The sequence below is a fragment of the Danio aesculapii genome, chromosome 9, assembly GCF_903798145.1.
Source record: "Danio aesculapii chromosome 9, fDanAes4.1, whole genome shotgun sequence".
NCBI classification, from domain to species: Eukaryota; Metazoa; Chordata; class Actinopteri; order Cypriniformes; family Danionidae; genus Danio; species Danio aesculapii.
The window spans coordinates 53,121,229-53,143,698 of record NC_079443.1 but is presented as its reverse complement, the minus strand read 5'-3'; the positions used below and the strand labels follow the sequence as shown (position 1 = coordinate 53,143,698).

General features: G+C 35.8%; 1 protein-coding gene across 1 annotated transcript; it reads left to right on the top strand.

Annotated features, from left to right (window-relative positions):
- Positions 1-3,324: 3,324 nt before the first annotated feature.
- ednrbb (endothelin receptor type Bb) lies at positions 3,325-18,540 on the top strand. The gene is made up of 7 exons (XM_056464950.1): positions 3,325-3,681; positions 5,632-5,744; positions 5,967-6,171; positions 7,966-8,106; positions 10,941-11,074; positions 14,556-14,664; positions 18,304-18,540. Exons 1-7 carry the CDS (start codon positions 3,325-3,327, stop codon positions 18,469-18,471), a joined length of 1,227 nt encoding a protein of 408 aa, XP_056320925.1. The 3' UTR covers positions 18,472-18,540.
- Positions 18,541-22,470: the final 3,930 nt, after the last annotated feature.

Genomic DNA, 22,470 nt, shown 5'->3' with positions numbered 1-22,470 from the left:
CAGGACTTTGTTGATGCTCCTTTGAGTGTGTAGAATGTTGAGGAAATAAAGGAATTTAATCCATTTTGGAATAAGACAGTAATATAAAACAATGTGGAAAAGTGAAGCGCTATCAATACTTTCCGGATGCACTGAATGTGTGTGTGTGTCTGGCTGAGCTCCAGTGAACACCTGGAATGACGGCGCTGCATCAGTGATGTGTGTATCCTGTAAAAGCAGTGATGTTCTCTGTCCGTCAGCAGCTCTGGCTGACTCTGGATCAGTGTCAGCAGCCGCAGGCGTCTCAGTGACGCACTGAAGCTCAGATGGAGAACAAACACATGATTTACAGCCATGCTTATAAACACACCTGACGAGCAGACACATACACACACACACACACACACTCTGCAGGTCTGCAGGTAAGACTCTCCATCACATCACTAACACACACTGTAGAATAATATCAGTAAATTAACATCTTTTGTAATTCATGTTTGTTTGTAAATTTGATGTTATTTATGCTGTTGAATTGCATGATGTGATCTAGATCTTTCCCTCCATCACTTTTGATTGTTGAAAAGTTTGAAAAGGTGACTTTTATTGACATTTTTAATAGTTTGAAGTGATATATCGTCTGTGTTGGCGGTTTATATTACAGTACAAAAGCCTGGCAATGAAATATATATATATATATATATACACACACACACGCACACAACCGGTCAAAAGTATGTGGTCAGTTTTTTTTCCTCATGTTTAAACAAATGATTCTGTTCATCAAGGCGGCTAAATTAAATTATAATTAAATAATTATTACTATTTTAAATAACTGTTTTCTTATTGAATGTAGTTTCAAATGAAATGATTACTCAGGTCATTATTGCTTTTATTACTATTAATAATAATAATAATAATTATAATAATAATAATAATAATAATAATAATAATAATAATAATAATAATAATAATAAATATTAATAACAAATATTAATAATAATAATAATAATAATAAATATTAATAATAATAATAATAATAATAATAAATAATAAATAATAATAATAAAGATTAATAATAAATATTAATAATAATAATAATAATAATAAATAATAATAATAATAATAATAATAATAATAATAAATATTATTAATAATAATAGAAATAATAATAATAAATATTAATAATAATAATAATAATAATTAGGATTACGCAACTCTGAAGACTGGAGTAATGAAGCTGAAAATTCATCATTAGCATCACTGGATTAAGTTGATAAATCAAATTCTAATGCCGTTATTTTAAAATGTTCTTTTATAGTTATATAGATCTTTATAGTTTTTCTAAAATGTTATTTTAAAGTGCAATAACATTTCACAGTTTTACAATGTGTTCTGTATTTGTGATGAAATAAATACAGTCTTGGTGAGCAGGAGAAGTTTATTTTAAAACATTTAAAAATCCCACTGACCCCAAACTTTTGACCGGTAGGGTGTATGTATGTATTAGATTAGATTAGATTCAACTTTATTGTCATTACACATGTACACGTACAAGGCAATGTGCATTGTGGTATCTGTGTGTGTGTGTGTGTGTTTGTGTGTATAGTAAATGGTGAACTATATATATATATATATATATATATATATATATATATATATATATATATATATATATATATATATATATATGCATGTGTATATGTATGTATATGTATATATGTATAAATCTATATATGTATAAGTCTATATATGTATATATGTATAAATCTATATATGTATAAGTCTATATATGTATATATGTATAAATCTATATATGTATAAGTCTATATATGTATATATGTATAAATCTATATATGTATAAGTCTATATATGTATATATGTATAAATCTATACATGTATATATATATTAGAGGTTGAACGACTTCAGATTTTTGATAGTCGACTTTTATGTTATCAAAGTAGAGTCAACGTCTACTAGTCGCTGTTGACGTCATCAATAAAACACAAGACGCAAATGTTTTGCAGCACGCCACAATTTGTGATTTATTTGCAAGAAAATTATATTCACATGCTCTTTGACAGCTCATAACACGTTGCAAAACAATGCAACATTATGGATGTGCAGCCGACAAATCTGCAGCAACTGCGTGATGCTATCATGTCAATATGGAGCAAAATCTCTGAGGAATATCTCCAGTACCTTGTTGAAACTATGCCACGAAGGATTAGGGCAGTTCTGAAGGCAAAATGGGGTCTAAGCCGGTACTAGTAAGGTGTACCTAATAAAGTGGCCGGTGAGTGACTGTGATTTAAAAAAAAAAAAAAAGTTTTCTTACTTAGAATTTTTGTCTTGTTTCTAGTCCAAATATCTACATTTCATAGCAAAAGCAAGATTATTTTACTCACCCCACTGGCAGATCATTTCATTTGTTTTAAAGGTAAAACTTTTCATTTTGACCCATTTTTTGTGAAGGTGAAAACAAAATAATATTTTTTACTTGATCCAAGAATTTGTAGACTAGAAATGAGACGGAGAAAAGTAAGAAATGCATGTTTTGCATTGTAATTATTCAATTTCTGCACCTGAATACTGTTTGACTCCCCAGAAAACATTCAATTCATCGTTATTTCTATAGCGCTTTTACAATGTAGATTGTGTCAAAGCAGCTTCACAGAGAAGATTATAGTACATTGAAACCGTGTCAGTTCAGTTTTCAGAGGTGAAGTTCAGTTCAGTGTGGTTTAATTTTCACTGCTGAAAGTCCAAACACTGATGAGTAAATCCATCGATGCGCAGCTCCACAAGTCCCAAACCAAGCAAGCCAGTGGCGACAGTGGAACAAACTTCACCAATCGAAAACTGATGGAAAAAACCTCAGTTGGGCACGGCCGTTTCTCCTATGGTCAAACTTCCTGTTCTGAGCTTTAGTCTAGGCGCTGGAGAACGCTGGATGTCCATCATGGAGAAACTGCAGGTGTGAGTAGGCCACCAGTGGGTGATCAGGCTGGCCCATGGGATCAATGCGAGGACTCGTCTGTCACTGGGGTCTTTCAGGAATCAGTCTCATGCTCTCCACTCCTTCATGACCACCACAGCATCTGCTCAGGATACGGCCTGGTCCACAGTAATGGAGACCTCTAGATGTCTTCTATGGTTGGCACGGTCTCTTCACAGGGCTTGGATCACCATCATATAGTGCTATTCAAAGTATCTTATTAAAACTGTATTCATGTCGCAGTATTTATTCCAGAAAAATGAAACATCGCGCGGCCCTAATATAATTGTTATAAAGCTGTTTTTTCAGAAGTTATACTTTCCCTAATCTCTCCTCAGAGTCTTCACACATGGGGTCGTCCATCATTCTGCTGTTTTTACTATGTTTCACTGCATCACTGAGACTCAGCAATGCTCAAACAGCAGATCCAGGATCAGCAGCACACACACGCCTGAAAGCACCGAACGCCACTGAAAACAGGGGGCCGATGTGTTCAGCTCCGGTGCGAATCAAAGATGTCTTCAAGTACATCAGCAGCGTGGTGTCGTGTGTGGTGTTCCTGCTCGGCATGCTGGGAAACGTCACTCTTCTGACTATAATCAAAGAGCACAAGTGCATGAGGAGCGGACCCAATATTGTGATCGGCAGCTTGGCGCTGGGGGATATTCTGCACATCGTCATCGGACTGCCGGTCAATGTTTATAAGGTGAATTTTAACTTATTTTTTTAATGAATTATTTTGTTCGCATGTAGTCAGGTTGTTTTTGTCCAGTAGGGTTGGGCGATGTCGACCAATTTGCCATCGAACGATGTCTAATATGAAACATCGCGATGGATGATGGCATCGTAGGCGGTGGTGAATCAGTTATTTATGAAAAATTAATTATTTGTAGCCTACCGTTTCAACTACCTGACCCACATGGTCTTAGTTTTACCCATAACCAAATCATAAATAAATAAAGAGAAGTTACACACAAATGACCACCTGTCAATCACTTTCCACAGGACTCTGGCATGAATAGGCAGAGTGATCTGTGTCATTATAATGGCGTCCACAAACTTGGTTGGTAAGAAAGGTGCACAACCAACAGGAACCAACCAACAGTATCTGAGGTTTACACTAAAATCACTAAGTACAAGTGTGAAAGAGAAAGACTGAAGCAGTGTACTGACACGCTGACTGCCTGGACCTGCAATCTCGAGGGCAGGACAGTGTGTGTGTGTGTGGTCATGTGATGTGTGTTTTCAGCAGTAGTTTGGATGGAGGGCTATTCAGAAATGCTAGGTGAAACGCTAGAGTGGATGTGGATCGTTTTCGTTCTATAATGGCATTTAAAACTAAGACGTATTGGTGTAAACGAGGATCGCGATGCCGGCTCAGCATCGTGGTGTCTATCGGCGATGGTATCGTCTAGCAGCCCAACCCTAGTTGTTATTGTAGATTATTACACTGCTGTCTGGATTGCTCAATTCTGATTGGTTAGTCTAGACATTTTAAGGTATGTTATTCCTAGATGACATACCTTTTCGCCTAAATAATACATATGTAGTCTATGCTGGTTTAGTTTCTGTCTGCTCTATGTTTTTGACTGTTTGGCCCCATCTTGTGTCTGAATAATGCTCAGGTTAGTGTATACTTCATCAGCTGTTTTAGTTTCTGTCAGCTTTGTGTTTTTGACTGTTTGGCCCCATCTTGTGTCTGAATAATGCTCAGGTTAGTGTATACTCCATCAGCTGTTTTAGTTTCTGTCTGCTTTGTGTTTTTGACTGTTTGGCGCCATCTTGTGTCTGAATAATGCTCAGGTTAGTGTATACTCCATCAGCTGTTTCTGTCAGCTTTGTATTTTTGACTGTTTGGCGCCATCTTGTGTCTGAATAATGCACAGGTTAGTGTATACTCCATCAGCTGTTTTAGTTTCTGTCAGCTTTGTGTTTTTGACTGTTTGGCCCCATCTTGTGTCTGAATAATGCTCAGGTTAGTGTATACTCCATCAGCTGTTTTAGTTTCTGTCTGCTTTGTGTTTTTGACTGTTTGGCGCCATCTTGTGTCTGAATAATGCTCAGGTTAGTGTATACTCCATCAGCTGTTTCTGTCAGCTTTGTATTTTTGACTGTTTGGCCCCATCTTGTGTCTGAATAATGCTCAGGTTAGTGTATACTCCATCAGCTGTTTTAGTTTCTGTCTGCTTTGTGTTTTTGACTGTTTGGCGCCATCTTGTGTCTGAATAATGCTCAGGTTAGTGTATACTCCATCAGCTGTTTCTGTCAGCTTTGTATTTTTGACTGTTTGGCGCCATCTTGTGTCTGAATAATGCTCAGGTTAGTGTATACTCCATCAGCTGTTTTAGTTTCTGTCAGCTTTGTGTTTTTGACTGTTTGGCGCCATCTTGTGTCTGAATAATGCGCAGGTTAGTGTATAAACAGTCAACAAAAGCGTGACGTCACAGACAAGCAAACACATATAAATGTGGATGTAAGTAAATGAATGAACATATTTCTCAATCTCAAGCTGATTTTCAGTTCCCGGATGAGTCCGTGTTTTTAGCAGTTGTTATCTAGGAAAAACAGCCCTTAAATATTGTGACTGACCAATCAGAATCGAGTATTCCAGACAGCCATGTAATAATATAATATAATGTATTGTTGTGTTGTGCAGATTCTGGCGGTGGATTGGCCGTTCGGGGTGGTGTTTTGTAAACTGGTGCCGTTTATTCAGAAAACATCTGTTGGGATTACAGTACTGAGCCTGTGTGCACTGAGTATAGACAGGTAAGAGGAATAAAGCATTACATTTATTATGTTATAATGTTTTATTTCATTTTAATTTTAAAATATTTGTCGTTTATTATTATTTAATATATAATAGTTAAATTAAATGTTATATTAAATTGATGAGTAATGTAACCAATATAAAGTGGCTCTGCTCTTAATATGAGTATTTTACAGTGTACTCTGATGTAATTCTGACTCTGTGTGTTTGTTGCTCTGCAGGTATCGAGTGGTTTCATCCAGGGGTCGAATCAAAGGTCCGTCTTTCCCCAAGTGGACGCTTATTAAATTATGTGTAATCTGGATTATTTCTGCATTCCTAGCTGCTCCAGAGGCCGTAGCGTTTGATCAGATCACCATGGATTATAGAGGAGAACGTCTGCGCATCTGCCTTCTCCATCCTGTACAGAACAATGCATTCATGCAGGTAAAACATGGTAAACACGGTCATTTAAAAAAATAAGAAATCTTTAATTGTATTTACAAAATCACAACCTCTTAATTCACTATATCCAGTTGAAATCAGAATTATTAGCCTTACTGGCTGTATTTTATTCTCCCAATTTCTGTTTAATGAAGAGACGATTTCTTCAACATTTCTAATCATAATAGTTTTAATAACTCATCTCTAATAACTGATTTATTTTCTCTTTGTCATGATGACAGTAAATAATATTAGACTAGATATTCTTCAAGACACTTCTATACAGCTTAAAGTGACATTTAAAGGCTTAACTAGGTTAATTAGGGTAAAGTTAGGGTAATTAGGCAAGTCATTGTATAACAGTGGTTTGTTCTGGAGACAATCCAAAACTAATATTGCTTAAGGGGGCTAATAATATTGACCTTAAAATGGTTTTAAAACAATTAGAAACTGCTTTTATTCTAGCTGAAATAAAACAAATAAGACTTTCTCCAGAAGAAAAAATATTATCAGACATACTGTGAAAAATTCCTGAATATGTTAAACATCGTCTGGGAAATATTTAAAAATGAATGAAACCTCTCTCCTATGAGAGTGAATAATTTTGAGTTCAACTCTACATATCATATATATATATATATATATATATATATATATATATATATATATATATATATATTTATTTATTTATTTATTTGGTTGTTGTTGTTGTATTGCTGATATCTCTTTATGTAGGATTTTTATTTTATTTTTTTGCTCGCATAGAATTTGTTGGTTATTAACAATGAATTAAATTAACTGTTATGATATTTTTTTAAATATTGATTTAATTGTTAGATTTAATAATTAGATTTATGAAATAGTTTACATTTGTTTAATAGATATAGATTTAATAAAACATTTCCCAAATACTTTTTCTATATTATTATTATTATTATTATTATTATATTATCATGACTGACATTATTAATATTGTTGTTGTTGTTGTTATTATTATTGTTATTATTATTATTATTATTATCACGACTGATATTTATTAATATTTTTATTGTTGTTATTATTATTATTATTATTATTATTATTATTATTATATTATCATGACTGACATTATTAATATTGTTGTTGTTGTTGTTGTTATTATTATTATTATTATTATTATTATTATTATTATTATCACGACTGATATTTATTAATATTTTTATTGTTGTTATTATTATTGTTATTGTTATTATTATTATTATTTTGAACATAACTGATGTTGTTTGTTGTTCTTGTTATAATAATATTATTGTTGTTGTTTGTTATTTTTTTAATAATATTAATTATTATTATTATATTAACATGACTGATATTATTAATTTTGTTGTTATTGTTATAATAATACTATTATTGTTGTTGTTATTATTTTAACGTGACTGGTTGTTGTTGTTGTTATTGTTATAATAATAAAATAATAATAATAATAATTATTATTATTATCATTTATTATTGTTGTTGTTGTTGTTGTTATTAACATGACTGATATTATTGTTACTATTATAATTACTGTTATAATGATAATACTACTACTACTCCTAATAATAATAATTATTATTTTTATTATTATTAGTAGTAGTAGTAGTAGTAGTAGTATCGTTGTTGTTATTATTGTCATTATTATTAATATTATTATTTATTTATTATTATTATTATCATCATCATCATCATTATCATCAAGATGATTGATGTCTTTGAGGTGTGTTTTTGTGTGTTTATTCCAGACTGTAATGTTGATCAGGAGCTCTGTGTTTTCTGTAGTTTTATAAAGTGGCCAAAGACTGGTGGCTGCTGCTGTTTTATTTCGTGTGTCCGCTGTCCTGCACCGCCGTCTTCTACTCGCTCATGACCTGGAGGATCTTAAGAGTTCAGCAGTCTGCGCTCCACAAACACAGGAAACAGGTGCGCTTCTACACCTCATCTGCATATTTAAAAGGGTCGTGAACTGAGAAAGGAAAATTCCCTTTATATTTTGTCACACAAGACCTCACAGTATTTAAAGGGCCACGAAACCCTCCTGTCTCAGCAGGGTGTTTTCAGGAAAGTGGGTGTGTCCAGCGCTGTTTAGGTGGGAGTGTCGGGGGAGGGAAAGAGATAAGATTTTGCATAAAAATGGGAGTTTCCGTTTGGGCACGCACTGATTTTCACTGAGGCAAAACAAACACAGACGCAGGGGAGAAAGACAGTGACTGTGTTTACATGGACATCAGTAATCAAATTAATTGCCATTCTTCATTTGTGGCACTTTCACTTTCATTCAGGAACATTTCATGCATGCCTCCCACGTGACAAATGAGATCTTGTATGCGAGGAACTGCTGGAAGAGTGTAGTTTTAATGAAGTGTTTGATACCGCACGGCGAATGGGAGAAAAAAAAACCTCCGCATTTCTCAGTAACTTAGATGCACTCGGTAGGTCGCGTCAGAAAGCCGTGTGTGTGTAGACTATCCTGTCACAAAATGTGGCCGAAATCTTACACGACGGTAATAGTTTGATTAAGGTGTTTACATTTGGAGATCAGCATTTACAGAGGATCTTCAGTCCATAATACTGTACTATAATATTGTAGTGATATTAATGTCCTGTTAACTTAGTAACTAAATCATTTTGACTAAGGTATGTCTTTAAAAACTAAAAGAGTCCTGCTGACGATACGAACTAACTCTGCTGAATAAACAAACATTGACACCGATCACACGCACTTACTAAATCTGTAGAGACAAGACAATCAACACCAACTGGAGCTGTGTCTTTTTTAAAAGGAGTCGAGCTGCAAATCCGGATTTCACCATTTCCAGATGTGAAAAGCTCTTGGGTAAAAAAATAGATCCTGTGCAAACGTATTTCTGTGGCGTGTCGTGTGCACTGCAATTCACACGTCCAGCTGCACTCTCATAGCGAAATGAAAACAAAAGCTTCGTTGTGGCACATTTATAAATGCAACACTGACGACCCGTGTCTCCAAACAATTCTTCTTCTTCCACTTGTTTTAGCAACACAACGAAGCTACATCATGTATATTAATGAAGTTGCACCTCATACACAATAGAGCGCGCTGATTGGTTTGAGCCAAGTCTTTCTCATGAATTAATGCTGCACACTCAGAGATGTCACGATGTACTCGCAGGTGCAGACATCCAGTCTACACACTGGATTACACGCAAGGATCTAATCACCGTGAAGTAGCTTCAAAAATTCGTTGCAAACCGGAAGAACGAATTTGCTCAAAATAACACAAAAACAACCAATTTTCACTGTTGTGCAAAATATCTGTGTCCTAATAGTGTTTTTAGCAGCGTTGGACACATATATGCAACCCAGGCTCATTCTGAAAACGTAGTCCCGAGGACGTTTCTGGAGACCGTGAATTATGTAGCCGGAGGTACGTTTGGCTGCATTTCGTTTTTTAAGCGAACGCTGCGGGGCGGTATGACGCTGTTCCTTTTAGCGCTCGCCGGCTGACATACCTTCGTGTGGAGGGCTTTCCCGCTGCAACCAGTTTGTCCGGTTAGCTCGTCCTGTGCGTCGGCGGACTCGAGACGCACAGAGTAGCTGACCACGACGACGAGCGGGTTGGAGTCCGGGGAAGAGCGGTTCCAGAAATCAGGTAAGACTAAAACAGAATCCAAGAAATAAAGCGAAGAGGTTCATAACAGGGTGAGAGTGTGGTAAAATCCGAAAACGTGGTAGAAAAAAATCAGACGAGGGCTTTTCTTTTTCTGGACGGCTTTTGTAAATTGTTGGTTGGGTTTAGGGCGGGTGGGTCAATCGGTTAAATTGGTTGGGTTCAGGGAAGGAGGTCGCCAAGTCAATCATTCAGCCAGTCGGACAGACAGACGTTCGTTCGACAGCAGCCTCTGGTTGGTTTACGCGAGAACAGCGCAGGCGCGAACGGCACTCGGCGGAGACATCTGTGAAGCGATAAAGTGCACAGCGGCCTCTCGCGGATTCGCGAAAACCAAAAACTGCAAAATACGTACCTCCCGGGACGTATTTCGCGGTCTCCAGAAACGTCCTCGGGACTACGTTTTCAGAATGAGCCTGGGTTGCATATATGACTGTCAACGTCTCAACAAATGTGTTTTGGTGTTTCATGACCCTTTAAAAAAACCACCTTCACGTTTCAGAACCCAACACTCTGTGGTTCCTCTAAAATCAGCTTTTATTGAAGGCCGTCTGACAAAACCGCTGATTCTGGAATGTTCTGCTCTATGATGTAATAGATTGCTTAAACTTAAATAGTGTTGATTTGGATTTTCAAACCTAAATAGTATCATAAACTTGAATAGTCGCCATCATTTCTCAACAGTTTTTAAAATTTTAGTTTACATAATTTAATAATGGGGCATCACGGTGGCGCAGTGGGTAGCATAATCGCCTCACAGCAAGAAGGTCGCTGGTTCGAGCCCCAGCTGGGTCAGTTGGCGTTTCTGTGTGGAGTTTGCATGTTCTCCCCGTGTTGGTGTGGGTTTCCTCCGGGTGCTCTGGTTTCCCCCACAGTCCAAACACATGTGCTATAGGGGAATTGGTAAAGCTAAATTATCCGTAGTGTATGAGTAAAAAAAGATAAGTTGACGGTTCATTCCATTGTGTCGACCCCTGATAAATAAAGGGACTAAGCTGAAAAGAAAATGAATGAGTAATTTAATGATTTAATTACTACTATTTGACTTGATTAGCTGTTTGTGATGTGTGTTTTCTGTGTTTGTGATGTGTGTGTGTTGTGCTGTTGTCAGAGGCGTGAGGTGGCGCGCACCGTCTGCTGTCTGGTTCTGGTGTTTGCTGTTTGCTGGTTTCCTCTTCACCTCAGCAGAATCCTCAGGATGATCCTCTATGATGAACGGGACCCTGACAGATGCAGATTACTGAGGTCAGACACACACACACACACACACACACACACACACACACACACTAAGGTTACTACAGTAAACAAAAAAAATGAAAACTAAAATTTAATATAATTGTCGTTAACTGAAATAAAAATAAAAACAAGAGTTTTAAACAACTAGAACTAACTGAAACGGTATTGTGTTCATACAAAACTAACTGAAACTAACTAAAATAATAGCAAAAACCTCCTTCATTTTCGTCTTTGTAAGTGTAAGTTAATACATAATCTCACTGTATGCATTATAGATGTAAATCGCGGTACAGGTGTTTGACCCCGTACGGCACCTCAGAGCCTATAATCCAGATGCCAACTGTGGTCACGCCATCTGCTTTTCCGAGAGAGACGGTCACGCTGTCTGTGCTTTAAATTTCAGTGCGCATCTACTTGGTGTTGCGCGGTAGGTTAAAGACGCGTGTGTTCAATGCGCTGCAGTTTTATAATTTTGTTTCAGTTTTATTTGTGTAAATGACTTTAAATTAGAGCCAATCAAAACTGGTCACTTTTATTCATATTTGGATATATAATAATCATGACTGCGTGTAGGCTATGCTATTATTTCTTTTTTTTTACTGTAATTGTGCTTTATTTGCAAATTTAAAACAAAATTAATAGCATTTAAAAGTCATTACCTGGCTGTCATAACTATTCACATTCGCTTTCATATTCACAACCTACTATTTAGGTGTTTACTGTGCAATTATGACTGTTTTATTGGTTTATTTGTGTTTTTCGCTAAATATTTTCCCTTTTTTTCATGTGGAATGTTGTTAAATTAATAAAAAAAAATAATAATTATTGTACAAATGTTTATTTTCCCTACTTAAATCACATATAAATAATAACATAGCAGAATGATGTAAAATACTGACTTTTTTATACAATCATACTTGGGAAATCTCATTAAAAAAGCTAATCAAATTGTTTTCTGCCAACTCCACCAGATTATTGTTCTACATAAATATTATATTGTATTTTATTACTTACTTTGCAGTAAATGATCCTCCAATGATAAAGTAAAAAGGGGGGAGATGATATCAATCATCCAGGTTTCTTAAAGAAACGGGACCCTTAATGACTGGGTGAACATTTAATTTGGGTATGTTTAAACTGCACAATTTTAATAGAAATAATAGATTCTACATTGTTATATGAATTCAATAATTCAGTTTATTTAATAAATGGTTTGGTAAAATTAAAAACTTAAGTATTTTAAATGCAATAAGTCTTAAATGACTGTAAATGTGTGGGCCATGCCCTTAGAAATACCGAACATCTCTTTAACTTGATTTTGAATAGCAAACCTCATTAAAAAAAAGTAATTTGTAGGTTTTAATAAGCAATATGATAATTCTATAAATGTTCTAAACTTTATGAACTCCAAACTATTTATAATGTTTTATTAGCTTCATTTTATAAAAAAATAACTAATTATGTTATTATTTAATGAACTAATATTTTTATTTATTTACAAAAAAACAGAAAAACTATTTTGTTACATTATTTTTTAAGGATTTTTCCCAAAATATGACTCTTCAGTAAAAAAACACTGCATTTTCCATGATTTTAGCACGCTATTAATAAAATATGCAACAGTAATATGATATGAAAGGTGAGCACAGTGGTACATTAGGACTTGTAGAACAATAATCTGGTGGAGTTGGCAGAAAACAATTTGAGTAGATTTTTTTATGAGTTTTCCAAATATGACTGTATAAAAACTCAGTATTTTACATCATTCTGCAATGTTATTATTTATATGTGATTTAAAGTAGGGAAAATACACATTTGTACAGTAATAATTAATTTTTTTTTCATTAATTAAGCAACATTCCACATGAAAAAAGGGAAAATATTTAGCGAAAAACACAAATAAACCAATAAAACAGTCATAATTGCACAGTAAACACCTAAATAGTAGGTTGTGAATATGAAAGCGAATGTGAATAGTTATGACAGCCAGGTAATGACTTTTAAATGCTATTAATTTTGTTTTAAATTCGCAAATAAAGCACAAATACAGTAAAAAAAAAAAGAAATAATAGCATAGCCTACACGCAGTCATGATTATTATATATCCAAATATGAATAAAAGTGACCATTTTTTATTGGTTCTTATTTGAAGTCATTTACGCGAATAAAACTGTAACAAGATTATAAAACTGCAGCGCATTGAACACACGCGTCTTTAATCTACCGCGCAACACCGAGTAGATGCGCACTGAAATTTAAAGCACAGACCGCAGTTGCTGCCATTGGCCAGATCGAGCCACGCGACAATCAACGAGTGGACATGAGAGCAGCACTGTGACAGCATTAAATACAGAGACTTAAAACTATTACTTTAACACGTTTGTGCCCAGTAATGGGTTTTATTTCTGTATTGCAATCGCGAATGAATCTTTTTAACCGGATCTTCTAAGTGAACCGGTTGAACTAGTGCAGTGTTTCCCAACCCTGTTCCTGGAGGCACACCAACAGTACACATTTTCATTCTCTCCCTAATCAAACACACCTGAATCAACTTATCATAACATCAGAAGAGACTCCAACACCTGAAGTTAATGGGTCAGAAAAGGGAGACATCCAAAATATGTACTGTTGGTGTGCCTCCAGGAACAGGGTTGGGAAACACTGAACTAGTACACCAAATCGAACTGAATCATTTGAAATGATTCGCGTCTCCAGTAAGCACTCGTCCACAAACTACTTACTTTTTAACAAGCCTAATACCCCTCTCTGATTCTAAATGATCAAATATATACTCTTATTCAGTTATTAGAACAGTAACGTTACACTGAGATCAAGCGGTGAACCGATAATACTGCGCATGCGTGATTCAGTGAACTGAACACAAACAGGACATGGCCGCCGGCTGTGACTGAACTAAACTTGAACAACAGCAGCGCGGGTAAACCGAGGGCTTAAATGAGAGGATCTGGTGAAACGTAAGTTTATTTCATAACAGAAAATCGTAATGGAGTTTAAATAAGTGAATCGTGCTTCAGTTGGGTTGCAAAACTTTACTGTAAGACATTTTTCAGATCATGGTGATGTTTTAACTGACTGAAATGACTATTGCTGACTACTTAATTTTGGTATGTTGAGTCCTTATATCCGTGTTAAAGATCTGAACTTCCCATCTCTACTGTGTATCTTACCTCAAAGCAGCCTTCACACATATTGTACTTAGGGCTGCTGTCTTGTGGGCTGTTGTATTTGAATTTGAGGTTAGGTAGTAGTAGGTAGGTAGGTAGATAGTAGTGGTAGATGATAGTGTTCATGTGTCCTCTGAATACAGGTTTCAAAAACTATATGGCTGAGTTTTTATTATACAATATTTATTCTAACAATATTATAACCTTGACACATACACACACACACACACACACACACACACACACACACACACACACACACACTCACTCACTCACTAGTGCTGGTTTGTCTGGTGTTTCAGCACTTTTCTGGTTCTGGACTACATCGGCCTCAACATGGCCTCCATCAACTCCTGCATCAACCCAGTGGCGCTGTATGTGGTCAGCAAACGCTTTAAAAACTACTTCAGGGTAAGACCTCTTTCTGTGTGATACAAGTGTTAGTGTGTTCAAATAAATAAACCGTAGTCACATGATTAAACACAAAAAAACCACCAGAATTAATGAGCATTTTTATAATCATCATCTGTAAACGCAGCCCTGAAAGCCATTAAACGAGCATCACATCTTCAGATTAGCTCCTCGGGCGGGTTTTTACGCACACACTTTTGTTTACAGATGAATTATGAATAGGTGTTACGTATGGCAGGAGATGGGATGTGACAGCAGGTGAACTGCGGATTCTTTTCACTTCATTCTCCCTGACAGAAGCCCAAAGTTTTGAGTTTGACTTTACACAAAAGTGACCTTGTGCACAACATTTCCATAAATCATGTATAATGCCTGGTGTTAATCTGCTCAGGCGCCTCATTTGCATAATGTTTAGCGAGAGGAGCGTTTCATGTTATTCTGAAGGTGTTTGGAAGCGGCTCAGCACGTCGCCATTGATTTCTCCCTGCTAATATCTGCTGTTTTTCTCATAATCCACTGCTTTACACCTGCTCTGTGTCAAGGTTATTTTAGTAAACCTAAACGTAGACTAAAACTATCGATACTAGGAATAATAGCTTAATAACTACGTAACAGTGTTGGGCACGGTCCTTTAAAAGAGTAATTAGCTATAGTTACTAGTTACTTCTCACTAATAGTAATTGAGTTAGTATCTGATTTACATAATTATAAAAGTAACTAATTATCAGGGAAAGTAACTATTGCATTACTTAAAGAAAAAGTCTAATTTGACTATAAAATAAATATAAAACATTGTACATTAATGTACTCTATTGTAATGCAATGATGGAAAGAGTACTGAAAAATCATACTTAAGTAAAAGTAGCATTACTTGCTTTAAAATGTAGCGCAAGTAGAGAAAGTACCTGTTGTAAATAGTAATCAAAGTATGAGTAAAAAGTAACCCTCAAGTGTAGTTAGTAGTGAGTATTGCGCAATTTAAAGCTAATCACTAATAACAAATCAAATGACGTTGATATTTGTTTGATTTTAGGTTGTGTTGGAAAGTAACAAAAATCCAACGTTGATGCAACATCTTAAACCAACGTCAATCCAATGAATTACTAATATTTTCAAAGGAAAACCTCTCCTGACCTTTTTTATTGATTGCGCATGGAATTGATTAGATATTCCAACAGTATTAAAGGGGACCTATTATGCCTCTTTTTACAAGATGTAAAGTAAGTTTCTGATGTCCCTAGAGTGTGTATGTGAAGTTTCAGCTCAAAGTAGCCCACAAACTCTTTTTTTTTTTTTTTTGAGCTACAAACACCTATGAGCTTGTGTAGAGGTAGATTCAAAACGGTTATTGAACCTCTGTGATGTATGTGTGTGATTTAATTGTTTGTATCAAATGCCATACTTTGCTGCAAAAAGAATCTACCTACGGATCCTAATGAAGTCAACTCAACTCAAACTGAAAATGTCAAAATAAGTGGCTCAGAAGTGCATCATAAAACACCTCATTTATAAAGCCTCTTAGTCGCTGACATTATCTTTGGGCTGTATGGTACAGAAACTCTAATAGCGGACGGCTGCTTCTCACTTAGGGCTGTCCGTGGTTGTTGCCACACAATAGGCCCTCTTTGATAATGATGGTTGGCTTAATGCAGGTTTAATTGTTACACGATTAGATGGCGACAAGAGATTCTTTCGCAAGGACTTGTATTGAATGTAATAAAGTAAGATTGTAAACAAAAACGTTTTCTGTTCAAGATGCACTGAAAAAAACATCAGGTGACTAAAATTCAACGTCTAGCCAGTGTCTAAGGACAACGTTATTTTGATCACCAATAACAACAACATTAAATGACGTTGATTTTAGGTTGTGTTGGAAAGTAACAAAAATCCACTGTCAATCCAACATCTTAAACCAACGTCATTGACATCTGATACTGACATTTATTCATTAGGTATGGCAACCAAAATCCTACCTCTGATAGACGTCATAGTGGTAACGTCCACACAACGTCAAGTTGTAATATCATTAGACGTTGATATTTGGTTGATTTTAGGTTGGATGTTGGACATTGACGTCAGCCTGAGGTTGAGTTTTGACGTCAAACCGATTTTGATTTCCAAACAAAACACAACGTCCCCCCAACGTTGAGGTACAGCGTGAATCTGACGTCATGTTGACGTCTTGTGCTTGCTGGGTGTTTAAGGCCATTTCGGTCATCATACAGTAAACATCCATCATCTCCTTATCAGTGACATGCATCTAAACAGTCTCTGGGACAATGAGTTTAGACATCTTCTTGTACACTTTTAATGCTTCCAAAACAGTTTGCTGCCATTATAAATTGTCCATGTCTTGAGGTAGTTCATTATGATGCGGTTTACTTTCCATGTGTGATTTAATTGGAATCACAGGACTGATTTTTTTCTAATTCCCATAGACAAGAAAAAAATAAAGTAGTGACTGCAAGTTGAAGGAAAGTAGTGAAGTAAAAGTACCAATACAGCACTAAAAATGTACTCAAGGGAAAGTAAAAGTACACATTTATAAAGCTACTTAGTAAATTACAATTTGTAAGAAAAACCACTCAATTACAGTCAGAATTATTAGCCCCCCTGTTTATTTTCTCCACAATTTCTGTTTAACGGAGAGCAGATTTCTTCAACACATTTCTAATCATAATAGTTTTAATAACTCATTTCTAATAACTGATTTATTTTCTCTTTGTCATGATGACAGTAAATAATATTAGACTAGATATTCTTCAAGACACTTCTATACAGCTTAAAGTGACATTTAAAGGCTTAACTAGGTTAATTAGGTTAACTAGGCAGGTTAGGGTAATTAGGCAAGTTATTGTATTATGATGGTTTGTTTTGAAAAATATTGCTTAAAGGGGCTAATAATATTGACCTTAAAAATTGTGTTTAAAAAATTATAAACTGCTTTTATTCTTGCCGAAATAAAACAAATAAGACTTTCTCCAGAAGAAAAAATATTATCAGAGATACTGTGAAAATTTCCTGAATCTCTTAAACATCATTTGGGAAATAATTAACAAAGACAAAAACTTCAAAGGGGGGCTAATAATTCTGACTCAACTGTATATGTTATCTGCTGTATGTTATTCCATTTGGAAAGATATTTCATTTACGCCATTACAGTTCTGTATATACCCTGTATTGGTAAAAAAAAAAGCACATTTTTGATAACTGAAATTAAAAATATACATAATACTACATGAAAAACTCTTGGTCAAAGATGTTTTTTGAAAACTGAAATGGTAAAAAGAAATTGACAATACAACAAAAACTGAAACTAACAACAGTCACTGGAAAACTAACTGAAATAAAATAATAAATAAGCCAAAATAATCATCTTTTTTCTGTAATTACTCATTCTGTTGTGGAAAAAACACACAACACTGTAAACGTTTTCTCATTAGAGGCTGGAGATATTCACACACTGCTGCCACACAACTGTTTAAACCCCTTATAAAAGTCACTTGTACATAATAGCTCCCCTTTAAATGAAATAACCCTAAACTTTACAGCCAATCTAAGAAATAGCACTGAAATCAAAACATGCACAAAAATAAAAAGTGTAAAACTGTAATAACCTTGCTCTGTGTTCTCTGACAGGAGGCTTTGTGGAGATGCTGCGTGAGGTCAAAGGTCACGGAGAGTTTGGTGAGGTCAAAAGTCACGGAGCCGCCGACTGACCACAGCGACTCCAGCAAACAAGAGCAAATGTCTGGTGACAATCAGAGAAAAAGCTTTATTAAGAGCGTTCCCTGTCTGAAAACATGAAGTCAGACGCAGATGCTGTATATTTACTGCGACTGTTCTTGCTTTTGTAAATACTACACTTATTTTTTACTGTTGAATTAAGTGAAATGTCCAAAATAGGGTTTTTATTGTGTAATAAAACTCTAAAATCATTTAATTAACTGAATTTAAAGAAGAAAAACAACAGCTATATCTTAAAAGCAATCGATGTAGCTAAAGCGAATCGATGTAGATACTAAAATAACAAAAAATAGACATAAAAACATGAAAAAATACTACACTACCTGACAAAAGTCTTGTCGCCTATCCAAGTTTTATATAAAACAAATAATAACTTGACTTCTAGTTGATCATTTGGTATCAGAAGTGGCTTATATGAAAGGCAAAGGCCTCTAGATGATGCTTATTTGACCACAATACAATATGATCATGTCTTGATTATGAATGATTTCATTAGGACAGTAAGGTCTGACTCTGCTCAGACAAAAGTCTTGTCACTGAACCTTCAATAATGTCCAGTATAGAATATGTGGTCATGCTGCAGTGGAAACAGAATGAATATTGTGTCTGACTCCATCATGAGCTTGGAGGACTGCATCCATACATCTCTGCAATGACTCAAATCACTGATTAATAAAGTCATCTGGAATGGCAAAGAAAGCCTTCTTGCAGGACTCCCAGAGTTCATCAAGATCCTTTGGGTTTATCTTCAATGCCTCCTCCTTCATCTTACCCCAGAAATGCCCATAATGTTCATGTCTGATGACTGGCCTGGCCAATTCTGGAGCACCTTGACTTTCTTCTCTTTCAGGAGCTTTGATGTGGAGGCTGAAGTATGAGAAGGAGCGCTATCCTGCTGGAGAATTTGCCCTCTCCTGTGGTTTGTAATGTAATGGGCAGCACAAATGTCTTGATACCTCAGGCTGTTGATGTTGATCATCCACTCTGCAGATCTCTCGCACACTCCCATACTGAATGCAACCCCAAACCATGATTTCTCCTTCACCGAACTTGACTGATTTCTCTGAGAATCTTGGCTCCATGCTGGTTCCAGTAGGTTGTCTGCAGTATTTGTGATGATTGAGATGCAGTTCGAAAATAACCTTCTGACACTTTTCCAAATGATCAACTTGAAGTCAAGTTATTATTTGTTGCTCTCACAAGCGAGATCCACCAGAAGACTTTTGTCATGGAAGTATAGAATCACCACAAAAGATTAATTCAAGTAAACTTTACTATAGAAAATAATAGTTCAAAAATACTATAGTAATTTATAGTAAGTACTATAGTGTTTTAAAAACAAACCAAGCCCAACAAAGTGACTAAAACCATAATTAAAGTAAAAATAAAATGTTACAAAAACTTAATGATTCTAAAACAGCAGATTAAAAAGACATTAAATGTGTAAATATATGCATACATTTATGAAATTGATGCATCTTTTGTGTGTCAACGTATATACAGTGCAAACACATGCAATAAACAATTCATTCATTCGTTTTCTTTTCGGCTTAGTCCCTTTACTAATCTGGGGGTCGCTCACAATGGAATAAACCTCCAAATTATCCAGCATATGTTTTATGCAGTGGATGCCCTTCCAGCTGCAACCCATCACTGGGAAACACCTATACACACTCAATAACACCAGGGCCAATTTAGCTTACTTAATTCCCCTATAGCGCATGTCTTTGGACTTGTGGGGGAAACTAAAGCACCTGGAGGAAACCTACGCCAACACGGGGAGCAAAACTCCACAACGATATACAAACTGACCCAACCGAGGCTCGAACCAGCGAACTTCTTGCTGTGAGGCAATTGTGCTACCCATTGCGCCACCAATTCACCGCAATAAACAGTTATTGTATAATATTTAGTCACACTACATGATGGATAAATGTAAACAAAACTTTGACATTACCAGCAAAATGCCATGATTTATTCATTCTCATTCCTCATGCCCAATAAGGCCCCGTTTACACGAACACGTTTTAGTTTTAAAACGCATAAGTTTTGCTATGGTTACGCCATTCACCCACAGTACGCCGGAGTCTTCGAGCGCTGAAAATGGAGCGTTTTGGAAACGCCGAAGAGGTGGTTCTAAAACGTTACTGCTCCCTCTGAGTGTGGATGGGGGAAAAACGGAGACATCTGCAGACACTCGCCTCTCTGATTGGGCTTTTACCTCAATATTAAGTAGCCTACACACAGTTCAGTCCTGCATCCTCTCCTTGTAAGTTCAGACTTCGCGAGTTTGATATGGAAAACTAACTCTCGAGGACACGTCGGGTAAATCTTCAGAGAAACGCACACTTTATAACCTCATTCACATCACTCTGGATACTCTGTTTTACTTACTGTAACAATAACATGAAAACATGATATATAAGAAACTGCCTGTTTTCATTTTGATATTACCTTAACAAACATAAAAAGTATTGAGGTGTCGTGTTGATGCATATTATATGAGCGTCATCTTCACTGTATACATATTTATAACAAAACGGATCCTTTAACATCACTGCCTCCTTTCATTTTCAGTGAAAATATGAAACGTAGCCTCTCTTTTGCTGAATATCTGTTTAATAATCAATAATGGCCATTATAAAAGTATAATGTACAACAAGTTTATACAATATAGGAAATAAATCAAAGCAATCAGTCAAATGTGCAGAATCTGTGTACGTAATTACATTAATTATTAACTTATCTTTGTGCTCAGCCAAAACACGTTACCTGAGAACAAGTAACAAGTAATAACGAGGAATATGTCGACAGATACAGCCAACAAGATGAGTTGAAGATCACGTTTAACAAATATAGTGAGATTAAATCCAGCGGGAGATCCTTGATGAGCAGTGCAACGTGCTCAGCTCTCAGCGCTGCAGTGCATGCCAGAGTGTGTGTGTGTGTGTGGTCACGTAATGTGCGTTTTCAGTGGTATAGTGTGGACGCAGAGTTGTTCAGAAACGCTGGGTGAAACGCTAGTGTGGACGCGGATCATTTTCATCCTAAAACGCCATTTTAAAACTAAAACATATTAGTGTAAACGGGACCTAAAAATGCATTTATTTGGTCAAAAATACTGTGAAAAATTATGAAATATTATTGTGATTTCAAAAAACCTTTGTCTTTGTGAATATATTGTGATGCGTAATTTATTCCAGTGTTATGAAGCTGATTATTAGGCATCATTACTCCAGTCTTCAGTGTCACATAATCCGTCAGAACTTAGTATATCATGATTATTTAACATCAGTTAAATTATATTATTATTGTTAAGAAGGGTGGCACGGTGGTGTAGTGGGTAGAAGGCCGCTGGTTTAAGCCTCTGCTGGGTCAGTTAGCATTTGTGTGTGGAGTTTGCATGTTCTCCATGTGTTGGTGTGGGTTTCCTCCGGTTTAACCTCACAGTACAAACACATGCGCTATAGGGGAATTGAGTTGGCTAAACTGGCCATAGTGTTTGAGTGTATAGGTGTTTCCCAGTGATGGGTTGCAGTTGGAAGGGTATCCACTGTGTAAAACATATACTGGAATAGTTGGCAGTTCATTCTGCTGTGGCGGCCTATGATTAATAAAAGGGCTAAGTCTAAGGAGAGATGAATGAATGACTATTATTGTGAAAACTGGTACATATAATTCTTTGATGACTTAAAATCAGTGTAATGCCTTAAAAGGCACCTATTTTCCCCCTTTTACCAGATGTAAGATAAGCCTTTAGTGTCTCCAGAAAGTTTCAGCTCAAAATACCCATCAGATTATGTATTATAGCCCCCAGAATCTGCCCATTTTGGTGTCTGAGTGCAGTGTAGCTGTTTTTGTAGCCTGTAGCTTTAAATGCAAATGAGCTGCTTCTCTCCACTGATTGCTCCCACATGTATGTCTGCTTCTCATCATGCGTTACATCAGATAAACAGCACAGGTAAAGCTGAAATACAGCTAGTCACAAATACCAAGCAAGTTTATTTGAGGTATTTGTGGAGGAGTTCATTCAAGCATTTCTGAAATGATGAGTCAAAC

Excerpts from the sequence above, each read along its gene's own strand:
- ednrbb (XM_056464950.1), top strand. The coding sequence starts at position 3,325 with ATGGGGTCGTCCATCATTCTGCTGTTTTTACTATGTTTCACTGCATCA. Across the intron at positions 3,682-5,631 it reads TGCCGGTCAATGTTTATAAG|ATTCTGGCGGTGGATTGGCC; the intron begins GTGAATTTTAAC and ends TGTGTTGTGCAG. Across the intron at positions 6,172-7,965 it reads AGAACAATGCATTCATGCAG|TTTTATAAAGTGGCCAAAGA; the intron begins GTAAAACATGGT and ends TGTTTTCTGTAG.